Here is a 14,831-nt window from a genome sequence, read left to right on the forward strand (position 1 = left end):
AGGAGACTTTCCAGATCTTTTACAGTAAAACTACCTCTTCTTGACTGGAAGGAGGACCTTATATCCCAGGCTATTATTCCGACATCCTTCAAAGGCATTAAAATGCATTTTGTTTTGTTTTGTGAAAGGTGAACCAGGTAAATTATGTGGTATTTACTGGAAGGAGGATTTATTTTACAAACACACAGTGAAGTTTTTGTGGAGACCCTAATGGTTTCTTTGTCATCAAGGAGTAATAAAGTCTCCTGTAAACAGAGAGCACACTCTTAAATCGAAGATTTTTATCACCTTTTCCCTCTTCTTTTTTAAATTAAAAATCACTTGCTGCTGTTTTGCAGAATACTAATAACTCGGAGCTGTCTCAGTTCTCTGATTTCAATGAGGCACTATCTGAGCTTATCATAGTTCATGCCAGTACTTGCAGCCAAAGAGGAAACTGGATGGCTGCGGCACAATGCAGCTGATTTCATTTAATCCCAGCAGTAGAAATGCTGCCTTTGCTTTTTCCACAGGCAGTTTTGAGAGCTCTCCATACCCAAAGCAGACTGAAGAATGTCATTTACACTCAAGTTGGGTAAATTTTTCCTGCTGGTGCTTCGGTCACATGCCTGCTATCTGCAGAAAGGATGAAAAAAGTCATATGAAATAAAAGAATAAAAGGGATAAAATCCTCTTGGCAGAAGCCTAGACCTATTTCCCACTATTGCTGAAAGTCATGTTATTAAAAAGCAAAAAAAGTACTTTTGTCATTTTGCTAAACAGAAGCAGAACTGTATTGAGTTTCTTAGGTATAATATTTCAAGTCTGTAACTGTAACTGTCATGGATACCTCCAGAGAGACAGTAACTGGAGCTGAGGACTGACACATTAAGGAGAGAATATGGAGTGTGTGTGAGGACTGAGTCTGATATAAAGTACCCACCTGACTGATACCCACAGGGAAATCCTTGGACAGCAAATGTAATGAAGCTGACGTTTAATTTACTGGGCCATAATAAAGAACCAGTCTGAAAGTCTCAGGAAATAGATACAGAGTAGAAGGAGTTCTGTTTTGACTGAGCATATGACCAGCAGTAGGTAGCTGAGTTCCAGGATAAAGGGGAGGCAGTCACTTCGTGTGACCCGCAGTCACAAACAGAAGTGTTGTGAAAAGGAGCAAATGCCTTCTGGGGTGAATGAAAATGTGTCTGGAGCTTCATAAATTCATGTCTGCTGTCTGATAGCCATAACAAAGCTGATGCTTCCTTTGAGTGGGCTTCAAACTCATAACTCTGAAAGATAACGACACGCTCACGGCACGTGAATGTTTGATACGTGCTAGAAAGAAATCTCCACACTGAATTCCCTGGGCAGTGTGGAGCAGTAACAGAAGAAAAAGTTCATTTCAGAGGAAGTGGCATTTTTCCTCAACAGGGAGCAAAGGACATAACAACCCGTGTGCCCCAAACCTCTCACACTGTACAGACATTTAATGTCTGAAAAGCACATCCTCTGCAGAGAGCACTGGGAGCCTTGCAAGGGCATCGAGGTCCTGAATTAGAGTTGAACTCCATAACCTCCCTAATAGCACACTTTCCATTCTGCTGATATGCAAGTTCTGTGTGGGATAATGCTGCCTACTTAAAACCCTTTGCAGTTTACAGCACTCTGCAGGTAGCGATCACGTGTGAACATGGAGATCTTTCACATGATTTGATCTCTTTCTGTCCTTAAGTGCCTATGCCTGCAAATATTTTACTGAGGCATCAAAACCTGAAATATTTCCTACATAGCTATGCAAATAGTCCCTAGACAGGCAGCTTTTTATAGAGGTGAAATGGAAAGCTATTCCTCTTGGCATATCAGAAAGCCATTCATTTGTACGATGGTTTTAATAATCACAACTGTGCAAAGCTTGCACGTAAGTAATTTTGAGATCTTTTTAAAAGCTGCAACAGTTGCAGTGTATTTCCTCCTGACTGTTGAACTTTGAAATAAAGCTCAAGTTTGTACACTAACTGTTTGTGCTTCCCTGCTTTTGTTGGATTTGCATTGCCTCTGTGAGCTCTCCAGCCTGCTCCTGCTGTTTTCCCTTCCCACCTGGGAGAGAGGTGTTTTCCTTTGGGCTGTATTGCTGTATTTGCAGGCTGTATTGGGTGCCTGTTCAGCTGTTGTGCTGCTTGCTTGTTAGTTGCAGCAGCCGTGCTGATGGGTGGAATCCGGATAAGTGATCTGCCAGAAGAGGGGAAAAAATAGAAAGACAAAACCAGATGTGCATAAAGCATGTTTGTTCTTACTTACGTGGCCTTTAGCATTCACTCTGCCCTCGTGTTTGAAGGAGTAGCCTTGAACAGCGAATGGTAGTGATACTGTGCTGTATTCTGCTGATTAAACCGTGCCCTGCTCCTCTTGCCCTTCCCACTCTGCCTGTCCTATTGACTTTAAATGTCTTTGTGCATGTTTTCTGATCTGCAGGAAGGTGTTCCTGTTGTTCCCCTCAATGGAGCCCCATCCAAACAAAGCTTCCCTGTCCAGGTGTTGCTCAGGCTGTAACACCTCCCCTCCCATTTTCAGCTCCCTTTTCCAGTGAGCCTCGAAGACACTGCACACTGAGAGCCACAAAACCTCCACGAGGGCTTCTATTGGTAGTACGAGCAGATGTGCCATAAAATCCTGATGCTTAAAGTGAGGGGGAAGGAACAAGGAGGGACATGGTGCCTGCAGTGACATGCAGCCTTGCCTCCCTGCTGGCAGGCAGCCCCATGCCTTCACCTCACTCCTCTTCCTCTCTGTGTCAGCTCTGCAGGAGGATGCTGTGCTTTGGTGGGGTAGCAGAGCTTGCAAGCCCTTCCTGCAGTACGAATCGAGAAGTGAAGCACTGCAAAATCTCTCATGTGGTAATAGTACTGCTTATCAAACAAACAAAGCAAAAGCTGTGCTTAAATGGCCTCTGGTTACATACACAGAAAATTAAAACAGCATTAAGTGAATGTGGGGATTGACCACGAGTGCCTGTGATACAGCTTATCACATCCTGCCCAGACATCAGCCTGGCATTGTCCCTGTGAAGCAGTAGTGCTCAGTTGTGTCTTACACGGGTGATGGCAGAGCCAGAATTCGTGCACACCATCAGCAGTTCTCTTCCTCCTCTCATCAGATATTCAATACCCGAGTACAGCTCTTCTGTGCTGGGAAACCTTTATTATTATACAAAATGTACCAGAATGTTATGTAGAAATATCTTAAATAATTAAACAGAAACGATGACTGACAAAACAAACGAACAAAGTGCAATTTGGGCTGTGTTATTCTTTCCTTTTTATATTCACTTATTTGCTAATTTGCTGAACTTACTGAACTGCACCGAGTCTCGCTGTGATTAGAGAGAATTTGCCAAGTTCCTTTGTAATTGTTTCTTTGCAATTAGCTAAATAATAGGCTGTTCTGCGTGCAGCTCTCTGGGGAAAGGAAAGGAGCGGGCAGGTGCTTTTGCAATAGGATTTCCATATCTTCCACCCATTTCCCTGGACCTCACCCTGGTAGAATGTGAGAGAAGGAGAGCGCTGCCTCGGGGCTGGAAATGAAGGAATAAACCTTTTCATACCGTCTCTTAAGTTTGTTTAAAGCATTTTATGTTGGCCCTGGTTGTGGCTATTCGGTAAAACCCAGCAGGCCCAGCCACCTGCTGGCTCTGGTGCTTCAGACCTGCCTTTCTTGGTTCATCTGTGTTGTTGGCTAAAGCCTTTCCTAACGCACACCGGGTCTGACTGTCAGCAGAAGGCTCCTGGCTTCGTGGTGCATTAAAATGGGAATTACTTCATCACGTAGTGAATAAAAAGAGCCTGGCATATGGGATTGCTGTTACTAAAGGCGCTCTGGTTGCACAGGGAGGAGGCCCTGAAGCCAGAAGCTTTTGGAGAGTGAAAGAGAGGTATTTCCTAGGAATATTTTTCTCAGCCTGATGACCTCGGAGGGCGGGGGCAGCACTGGGAGCCTTATTGCTGAGGTTTTAGCCTGTCCTATCTTCAGTCTCTTTAATTGTGAATGCATCTGTGTGCTTTATCCAGAGGTTCCTGGATAAAAACCCTGCGTGCTGACGTGCCCCAGCACGGAGCGCGTGGCCGGAGCTGGATCCTGTTGTTTGTCCTTAATTCCCCATTTGCCAAAGTTGTTTTATTTTCAGATTTCCCCTCATCATTACAAACAATTGTGGGATAGAAATGAAAACTGTGGATGCTTCTGTTTCTCTCTCGTCCCAAATCCTCCTTCTGCTCTAATTTAACCCAGCTGTCTCTGCAGCGGATGGCTGTGGGGGCACACACAGGGTGCTGCAAGGCAGTTCCCTTCCCTGCTCACCCTCATCCCCATCCGGGGCCTCATCCCGCCGTGCTGACGCCCTGCTGCTGCCACCCCCTTTTCATGACACCCACCTTCCTCTGAGCTTCGTCCCGAAACGTTTCATTCAGTTTGATTTACATCAGCACTGTCAAATGAGATCTCTGTGTTGAGTGCCTGCTGCGTCTGCTTTTATTCCACGTCCATCACACGGCTGACAAAGGCACTTGGATGTGTGGCCTGACGGGGAGCTGCCACCCCGGGGCCTGTGGCAACGGGAACATCTGCAGGACAGATCCCACCCCGCAGCACTTTGACACCCAATTGCATAAGCTCTGTGGCACGGGTGGCTGATGCAGAGATGCATTGCTCTGAGCAAGGTCTCAGCTCCTTGTTTCGGGGCCGTTTTACTGGAGGTGAGGTAGCACAGACCACCAGGCTTGAAGATAATTCCCTCCTCCTGGCTGGTGCTGTGCAAAGGGAAAGAGGAAAAGCAGAAAAATGGGTCGTTGTTCCGCTGTCCTGCTGCAGGAAAGTGAGATCTCTCCTTGTATAAGGCTGGAGGTCTATCTTGTACCCTTGGATATCTTGTACTTGTGAGCTCTGACGTGGGACCCAGTGCTCCTTGCAAGCGATAAGATTTCATTGTGGCTGTTAATAACACCCGTTTGAATAATCCTGCCCCGGTCAAGTTGATGTTACGTTTCAGAGCAGCAATAGAAATACGTTTATTTGGCCCTAACGTGTTCAGGAGCTCTTTTGCTCTCATAGTTCACATCCGTGAGAGCAGCACAAGCCTGAAGCACTGTCTGCATTCGTGGAGCATAATAAAACTGCACTCACAAAAGAGTCGTGCCTGTCATCCACCGACCTGCCACCAGTCAGGAGAAAAGCACTGCCAGCAGCATCTTTATCTGACAAATGGGGTGCACTGCTCTCTGCTATTTCACTGCTCTGGCGTGGGTCATTGAGCCTGGATCTGAGACTGCTGCTGTGCTCGAGTTCTGCCACGCTATCCTCGTGTTACCAAGAGTATTTATTCCCTTCCGAGTTTCCTGGAGCCACCAAGAGGGTCTCCTTATGCTCTGTCAGACCTGAAGTAGATAGGTAGAAGAAGCAAGCAGACTTTACAGTTGGGTCAAAGGATGTTCACAGGGAAAGTCAATGTCGGAGTGGCTCTGCAGGAGCACCGCTGGTGACTCCCATCCCGAGCCTGGGGAGTTAGTGAAGCAGTGCCGCTTTGGGCTCGAGGGCTGCGAGCAAAGCTATGCCTGAATGAGAGCAGCACAACGCTCAGCGCGGGGTGACCTCGGCGCTGGGAATCCTCCCGAGGAGCCCCTGGACACCTCTGTGCCTGAACACTTCGCTACTGAACATTTTTGGACAACGCACCGCCGCTCGGACGCTCACGAAGCCAACACCGAAGCGCTCCGCACCAACGCCCGCTGCGGGACCAGCCCTTCCCCGCCCATCCGCGGCCGGGCCCGGCAGGTGGGTCCGCCCCTCACGGGGGGGGGACCGCTCCCGTCCGCCGTCGGTTGGGCGGAGCGCGGCGGCGCCAATGGGAACGTGCGGGCGGTGCCGGGCGAGGGGGCGGCGGAGCTTCTCCGGCGAACAAAGAGGGAGCGAGCGGTGCGGCGGGAGGGAGGGGAGGAAGGACGGAGCCGGCCATGCGGGGCCGCAGGTGAGGCGCGGAGCCGGGGCGCTCCATGGCCGGCGGTTCGGGGTGAAGGAGGCGGGGGCATGGCGGGGGTCAGCTACTCGCCGCCCTGGTGGGTGAGCCTGCTGCACCGCCTGCCGCACCTCAGCCTGCGCTGGGAGCTCACCGCCGCGGACTTCCGACCGGACGACGCCGAGTACCAGCAGGTGAGCGCGGGGCCGCGTGGGGCCGCGTGGGGCCGCGTGGGGGGGCGGTCCCCTCCCCGCGTCCCGGGGTCGCCGCGGGGTTCGGTGCCGCGCGGTCGCGGAGCGGAGCTGGGCTCGGGTCGGCTGCGGCGTTTCGCTTTCCGGAGCGGAGCTGCTGAGGGTTAAAGGCTCCGGCGCGGAGGTGGAGGTGCGGGCGGTGGATCCGAAGATCCGCGGGATGGGGCCGGAATGCGAGCGGGGTGCGCCGGGGGAGGTGGGTGGATGCTGAGAAACCCCTTTAAAGCAATCAGCGCGGCGGGATGCTGACCCAGCTGGAGCGGTTGGGGCTTCGGAGCCGTGCGTTCCCGTGGACGAGGGGGCTCAAGATGGCCACGCAGGGCTGCGGGCCGCGGGCACAGCACATGGAGGGGCTGCCCCTGGCCCGGGGTGGGGGCTGCGTGTGCTGCTGCACCGCACGAGCCCGGAGTTCACGGCCAGCTGTGCTCGTGACCTTTGGATGCACCGCGGGTCCGTGGCTTTCACCTGCGCGGCCCGAAGCGCTCCTCCCAGCTCCCTGCAGTTGCGCTCGTTGCTCCGATCATTCCTGTGCTATAATCACGTTCGGACCTCTGCTCTCTCCTCCTCCTGTGCAGCGCTGCCTTTCCTGAGCTGCTGTTCAGGACTTCTCGCGTGGCAACCAATGGCCTCTCCAGTCTGAACATCAGCTCGAAAGAAAACATCTTACCGAAGCCAAACCCGAACGCCTGGATTGCTGCGGGGTCTGCCTTTGGGAAGCGAATAGCGGCTTTGCTGATGGCAGCGCTGGGGGGGGGGCACAGCCGAGCTGCGATGCAGGCGGCATTACCACGGCTGTGCTTATGTAACCGCGCTGCTGCGAGTTGGTGCTGGAGTTTGTAGCCACCCAGATTAATTCTAACGCAGTGGAACAGGGCGGCTTAATCCGGGAGTGGGAACTGTAATGCTGAGCGCTCTCTCATGCTTCAGATTGTTCTGAATTCTGGCTTTTTCCGTTAGCTGTGTTATGAATTTGCATCCCCTGCTCCGCTTGTAGCCGGTGCTGGCGTGGTTTCCCCTCCTCATTAGGAACCTGTCGTGTTAAGGAGATGAAATCATATAAAATCCTGAAAATAAGATAGTCCACATCTTGATTTAAATCCTGTTTATAGCTCCGCTCTTTAGAGGCCTCATCAGTTGGCCCAGTTTGTGCCTGTATTTGTTTTCTGCTCTGTGGCTGATGCCCTCGTTCTGTGGTGTGAGCTGTCAGTGCCCACGGTGTGTGAGCTCACTGGGGACTGGGAGCCTATGGGAATGGGGAAGGATGGAGCATCCCTGGCTGCAGTAAGGAAGGATTACCTTTGCTGAACTGAAAGTACTTTCAAGGTTTCGTGACTTCAAGTCACAGATTAGTGGGATGGATGCTGTAGGTAGGCATGCAGTGGGTCACAGTATCCGTTCTCATCCTCATTCCACCTGAGGAAGGAAGCACTGTCTCCTTTCAGGTTCTTCCCTGGAGAGTTCTCAAGAGATTTCCCAGTTCGTGACAGAGGGCGAACATTGCTTCCTTCCTAAAGCACTGTTTTCTTTAGGAACTTCTTAATGGAAGTCCACCTTCTTTGTGTTCTGATGATAGTCTTTGAATTTTGACATCACAGTCCCTGTTTTAACAAAACACGAGATCCAGGGGCTTGGATACGAGTGATGTCCTGTCACCTGTTGGAGTGCCACGTGCTGTGGGTGAGGAGGTTGCAGATGTACTGCGATGTAACCTCTACCTGTCAGGGATTACTGTAATGCTCGAGCTTCTATTCCACTGAAGCAGCAGACACACTATTGTCCCCTGACACCAATCTGAAGTGCACAAAGCTCTTAGATAAGCGCACGCTATCTGTGTTTGCAATCTGGGGCTTTGTGTCTCCTGAGACTCTGGGTAGTGGGCACATCTGGGAGGACCCCGACCTAACAGTGGTTCTGCTGCTCTGTCCCACATGGCCCCATCCTACAGAGCAGGACCTGCTGCACGTTGGCCTGTCTGGAGGCAGCTGTGTGTGCTGCCCCCCGACCAGGGGGCTTCTCCTTCCTTCTGAGAGCTTGAGAAGTGCTTATGGTGATGCTGTGCCAAGGACTGGGGTTGGTGCAGCTGGGGGCTTTGACCACGTACCTCCTTCACCTGAGTTGCTCTCTGAAATGCCATCTCCTGGTATTACTTCCATCTCCTGGTATTACTTGCTTCTTATCTTCTCCCACTGCATATCATGTTGCGCTCGGTTGGAACACCGCGTGCAGCAGCAGAACAGATCCTCCCACCAGGACTGGATTGTTTCAATATATGTATATTCATGGCCTTCAGATGGATTGCTTTCCTCACGACAATCTGAGGGCATCTTTCCTACTGGGGGGGAAGGGAGCTGAGCTATGATCCCTCACATCTTGGGGTTGTTGTGCTGGCGGGTCCCATCAGAGCTGCCTCCATGTGCTGCCCCATGGAGCCAGCCCTACAGAGCAGCTCATCTCTCCGGTTCTTATCCCTGCCCTCCCGTGAGTCACTGGGATTGAAGATATCTTGATATGAACAGTTTTGTTCTGGCTGTATTCTCATCTGAGTCATACTGCAGTGCTCTGCAAAGCCTTTTCATTGTGTAGTGAGTCACAAACTCTGGAGTGAAGGGAATGTAAAAATGGAGCACAGCCTGTGTTCCTCCTGACAGTTCTGGTTTCTGTGCCTTTTGCTGCTGAGCAGATAATGGCCGTTGCAGCAGTACTGCCCACCTTCTGATTAACTCAATTGGAAAGTTAAGATGTTCCTTAGGCTGCTGGGGTCACTAACTTAATGTCATTTGTGATTTATTTAGCTGCATGGCACTGAGTTCACTTTATTTCTGAGAGCTGGTTATAGTGCCGTGGAGGTCACATGCTGGAAGGTGCTGAAGAGCTGCTCAGCTTTTGTACCTCTGTACAGTGGGTAGAGGGACACTTGTTTGAGATGGGGCCTTTGGTACCAGCAGGGAAGGAATGCAGGATGCTTCACTGTAGCTTTCATGTTTTGCTGTGCGCTGAGAAGTGCTCTATAAACAGCAAAGGGGAAAAGAGGCTGCAAGAAGCTGAGCCGTGGAGTACCACGACTTAAACTTCTGCTTTTCTTAATTGCTGCGACGTGGCAGAGTTGACCTGAATCTGTGTAAAGGTGAGTTCAGTGTGAAGTTCTTTCCTTGCATCCCACTGGTGCTGCTTCTGTTGCTCACACACGCACAGCCAGTGCAAGGGCAGGTGTGTGTGTGTGGGAAGAAGCCTGCGTGACCAATTCCCACCAAGTTCAGAAGCAAGGCCACGCTGAAGGTAGCGAAGAGGAAACTTCCAGTCTGTGGTTTTGAGATGCTCTGTCTGGTGTTGTCACCCAGGAAGTTCTCTGCGTGCATTGCTCAGTGCTTTTGTGTTGATTTATTCTCCGTGTATGTGTGCTGGGGGGACCCAGGAGTGCGAGGGGCTGTGTCAGCCTAAGGGTGCTGCCTTTTCTTGGCTTGCAGACTCTCACCCATGGCATGTGTGTTTGAATGTAGGCAAGGGTTCAGCATAGAATTAATTCTGTCAGGTACTTGCTGGCTCTGTGAGGCTGTTTCCCTGCACATAACAGTTAATGTCGTCTTTGGAAGTATTTCTTGGCTGGAGAACCACGATGAAGCCTGAACTGCCAAAAAACTTGGATTAGAGAGATTGTTTTAGAACTTCCTCTACTGTACTGGCGTCTTATTTCAATGCTGCAACCAAGAGTCTTTCTGTAAATTGGGAACATGTGTCTTAGTCAAACTGGATGACGTGTTCTTGTCTAGTTGGCTCTGAGTCAGGGGGTAATGGGCCTTTATGAAGGGGGAGGGGGGAGGTGAGGCTGAAGGCTTCTTTTGGGAGCAGCTGGGCCTCTTCCAAGGGCTGATCAGCATCCCACTGCAGCATTCATTTCTTCACACTTTCAGAAAGGTTAGATGACCCTGGTTAGCAGGATCTGGTGTTTTTTAATTACATTGAAGTTGCTTTCAGTTTTTGAAGCACTAATGGTAAATCCCTGCTTCCCTTTTCTCATCAGTGATGGATGCATGAATAACTGCGTGCTCATACCTCGCATCAGCACCATGCTTCAGCCCTGCTCCAGTCTGTTTGATCTGGGGGAACTGCAGCACAATGGCTGACCAAGACATGTGGAACCGAGGCACTTTTTGATGGTTGGTTTACTAAAGTAAGGCACAGAAGTGTTTCTGTATACCATACATCCAGTTGCACAGCAGCATATGGCATACAGACAGAGGAAGGAGTCAACCTCTGCCAGCTTTCTGTCTGCAGCCGTACTTTTTTGCTGACCCATGCTGTGCTGCTACATTTTCAGATGGTCTCCTGAGAGCTCACAGTTGCTGGAAACCCTGACTGTGGATGGCTGCACTTTGGTCAGAAGAGCAGCAGTTCAAAATGTATGGTTTCTAGCAAACCCAAGTACACACAGAGGTAAAAAAGTGGCTTATGGGATGCACTGTGAGGGAGCGAGATGAGAGTGTGCAGAGGTGGAAACTGTGCTTGCTTTCTCTGCGTGGAATCCTGGAAGTATTAATCCTGTGCAGAAAAGATGCTGCCAGCCCTGCTGAGCTTCCCAGTGCTAGGAGACCCTTGTGCTGTGTCCTGCTTGGGCAGCATCACACTGCTCTCAGCTGCACCAGTGGAACCAGTGCTTACACCATTACTCTGCTCGAGCAGTGGGCAGCTGCTGGCACCTTGGCACTGAAACCTCTTGTCCTTTCGAAAAACTCTGTGTCTCTGGATCAGGTCTGAAGTACAAACGATGTAAATCTCGAGTGCTGCATCTGCTTCCTCGTGTGTTACACTTGTGTGTACACGTGTGTATTGGTTTGCAGCAAATGGCACTCAAGAACTTTGAATTTTGCCTTTGCTTTCAAAACGGAGTGCAATCAGGAATGGGGAATTTAGGTGAAGTTCTCTGAAATAGTTTGCCACCAAGATCATGCAGCTGCTTAGAAAGTTTCTCTTTGGTGTCTAGATACAGAGCCTGATTGCTGGTGTTCTGCAGGAGGGACTGAATGGATAGTTCACTTCATCTTTTTCTCCTTGATTCTTAATGCCTTTTCTTTGAAGGGAGGAGAATCCACGCTCTTCCAGTTAACAAAAAGCCTTTGTTCAAATGCTCATCCAGTAAAACAAGCAATGCTTCAAGCAGATGTTGGTGTGCAATTTATTGCTTCTTATTTTTCATTATTAGGGAAAGTGAGAACTTCTCACCCAGAACATATCTCATTAGGCATGGCTGGAGATTAAGGGTGGAAGTCAGGTGCTTTCCTCTATCTTAATCCCAAGGCTTTGAATGTGGATTAAGGGAGCTGTGCACAGCTCTTCTTTATCTCTCTCACTTGTATTTTGGATTAGATTTATTTTTAACCTGTAAACAAAAATCTGTCTATGAGAATGAGACAGATGAAGGTTTGGGGCCTTTGTCAAAGTTTCTCTTGGCATTTTTCTTTTTCTTTTTTTCCTTTCCCTTTTCTTTTCCTGCTCTTTCTTCCAGGACAAGGCTAATTTTACACCTCTTTCCTGCTAGTTCCCACCCACCCGCACACTTAGTGGTGCAAAGCTCTTGTAACTAAGCTCCTGATGGCTGTCAGTTCTCCTCTGCTCTGTTTTGTCTTTTAGCAATAAGCTTTCTACCAGTTACACTGAGCTTTCCCATTCCCCTTGAGTGGGTAGGAGAACTTGGCTTGGTTTCAGCTGAGCGAGGTTCCCATCGCTGGGGGGAGGGACATGGTGTCTGGGAATTTCTTCACTCTGAGATTCAGACAGGGCTTGAGTAACTTTGGGACGTACCAGGATTGCCTTCTGGACTGAACTTTTTTCAGCTAGTTTGCTCTCCTGAGATGTGAATGAGGCTTAAAATACTTGGGGACGTACTGATGTGCTGGAGAGTTGTCTTAAATAATTAAGCACCACCCCATAACTGCTCCCCTCTGAGCAAGGCTGTCTGTGCTGCCATCCCGCTGCCTCCTCGGTGGAGCTGGAGATGGTGATTAACAAGACAGGTGAATGAATGTCAAGGAAGATTGGGGTCATGCAAGACTTGCTGTCCTGGGGATGCACTCAGATGGCAGCCTAAAATAAAATGTGGCTGAGAAAACTTGTTGCTTTACTGTACTGAGAAACCAGGAATTGGTTAAATGTATCCCCAAATGAGAGTGCTCTTGTAAAGCAGTCATTTGTGCATGCTTTAGCCTGCTGGGCTGTTATTCTGTTGTTGCCAAAGAGGCAGAGGAGATGGGGAAGGGGGGGGGAAGTTTAGCATGTATGGGTAGGAGGTCGGTGTAACTCAGTCCTGATACTTGTATCGCTTCCCTTCTCTGTGTGCTTGGAGGTGGTGGTAACACTTAAAACAAATTTTGCTTTCCCATGGCCCTGGGCTTGCTGGCTGTCAGACGCAACATGTGCCGGACTTCTTTGGAGTCATCCTTTGAACATTTTTGAGCTTTTTTTACTTCAGCGGTGAGAGCAGCACTGAAAGCATCCCGGGAAGATGCTGTCCCTTCACCCCATCCCCAGAGCTGCACCTCAGGTTGGGGTTTCCTTGCTTAGTGGTACTGGCTGGTGAATCCCGGAGTTGGGCTGCTCACGTGTAGGCACCAAAGTCCTTTTGCAGTGTGAAATCAGGGACGAAAAATAGTGCTGATGAGTCCTAACAATGCTAGGCTTATTCCTGGATGGGACAAACCTGGCATGTGGAGAATGGATGTTTCACAAATGTGCACCACATTCAGATGTGTTGTTATGCCAGGGCTGCTGCCTGTGCATGGGCACTCTTTTCAGTGTATAAAACGGCGCTGTTCATGCGGTGAATTTAAACAAGCCTGCTATTCAACACTGAAATTCAAAATAACTCCAAAACCCAAATGGAGGCACTTGAGTTGCATAATGGTGTCTGTTACAAGAGGGCTCTGGTGGATGATATAATGCCCCTCTGATAAGGGCAGGCTGTGGGAGAGGAAGGGGGCCTGGGTAATGGTACCAGAGCTATTTGTTGGGTGTTAATTAGCAAAGTTGCATAATCCCAAGGTCAATTGGGTTACAGTTGTGCATGTGGAAAAAAAAAAATAAAAAAAACCTTGTTGCTTGGTGCTACCTGTTGTTTCTGATAGTTGTAATTGCTGTGGTGTCCAATAGCAGATTGATGGGTGGAACAGGACCTTGCCTTGCGTTAGGCTTGCTGCTTGGAATGGGCTCCCCTGCAGCCTTGTGGTGCTCCCGGTTTCCCAGTGAGGGTGGCTGTGGCTGCTGGGGAGCACTGGGTGCAGCAGCCAGGACCACAGTGTGCCTTCCTTTCTCATTGCTGCAATCATCACTCTTTGCATTTGGATTCAGCCTGCAGCACTGTTGTTTGAGCACTCAGATGACTTTTACCGTTCCGAGGCCTCTGGCAGTTTTGTGGTGTGTTGCTTTCCTTTCTCTGAGCTGAAGTTGAACTGTCCCTTCCTTATATCCTTCACCCCAGGAGCAGCCCTTCCTCCTGATGCTGTGTGCTGGCAGTGTCCCTGCACCCCTCTCTGGCTGCTGTATGGCAGTGGGATGAGACTGCTTCCCCACCCACTCCTCCACCCCTTTCTCCCCTGTTTTACAGTATTCACTCTAGGAAATGCTGAGAAAGCTGAGAGTAATGGAATTCATGAAATTCAAGCTGTGCTTCAATGGAAACGTGTTTTCAATTTCTGCCTCCTCAGGAGCCCGGCACTGAACTGTAATTGTTAGAGCTGGGGGATGGGGCTGGGATGAATGGAAGTGGTGGAGCAGTGCTCGGTGTGTCCTGTGCTGGGTCTGGCTGCTCTCTTGCACTGCAGGATTGCTGTGTGCTTTGTGATGGCTGCAAGGCCCAGGTCTCCTCCTGCGGGGTTTGCTCTGACTGTGAGGCCCGAGTGGCAGAGAGGTGCTGCAGTGGGATGTGACAGGGACCAGGAGCAGAGGAAGACCCTTCGAGTGCCCTGCAGCTGATTAAGGGTGCAAGTTAGAATGGTGACTTGAAAGCCTTTGGCAAAACTCATTAATTCATTCCTTCTTTAATTAGATGTTCAGCTACAGGCTTGTAGTTCTCGGAGCCTAGGAGCAATTGCAGTTGTAATAATCTGTGCTGTGTCAGTGCAGAAGCTCTGTGTTTTGGTAGATCCTAGTGAGCTCTTGGTTCCCTTTTGGGAGGGCAGAGTGATGAAGGAAGCAGCTGAGGTGCTCCGTGTCTGACCTCCTACATCAGACCTTGTGTTAATGAATGCTTTTTTGGAGGGGAGATGTCATCAGATAATTTTCAAGCAAAGACAGGAGGAGATGAAATGTAATAACTTTTGCAAACACCTTCTTGTTGAACTTTAGTTCCTTCTGGAGTTCTGCTTTTCCAGTAAGAATCCAACGAGCTCCTTGTGGGCTTTGCACACATAACTCATTTCCCTGTTTGGAAACAGGGAGCAGCTGAGTGTTCTAAAACAAGAAATGCCAGGTGCTTTTTCTTGAGTCTTCTGGGGGACAAAAATGGGTAGTAAACTTGAATCATGTTGTAATCTCTTCCTGTTTTTGAGGGGAGGAAGGAAACTTTCAGCACTGAATTGTACGTGGCCCCAACACCACGTGACTTG

The 14,831-nt window shown here is 49.6% G+C and overlaps 1 protein-coding gene across 2 annotated transcripts in view; it reads left to right on the forward strand.

The window, feature by feature from the left end:
• The first annotated feature begins 5,985 nt into the window (after positions 1–5,985).
• TTYH3 (tweety family member 3) overlaps positions 5,986–14,831 on the forward strand; it is a 62,999-nt gene continuing 54,153 nt past the window's right edge. For both annotated transcript variants that reach the window (XM_065732864.1, XM_065732865.1), the window contains exon 1: positions 5,986–6,180. In XM_065732864.1, coding sequence (XP_065588936.1) covers positions 6,058–6,180 — 123 coding nt within the window. In that variant the 5' untranslated portion in view covers positions 5,986–6,057. The remainder of the gene's footprint in view (positions 6,181–14,831) is intronic.

Source organism: Cyrtonyx montezumae, unplaced genomic scaffold (genome assembly GCF_038088225.1).
Source record: "Cyrtonyx montezumae isolate F1298 unplaced genomic scaffold, pur_monq_1.0 scaffold_16, whole genome shotgun sequence".
In the NCBI taxonomy this organism is placed as follows: domain Eukaryota; kingdom Metazoa; phylum Chordata; class Aves; order Galliformes; family Odontophoridae; genus Cyrtonyx; species Cyrtonyx montezumae.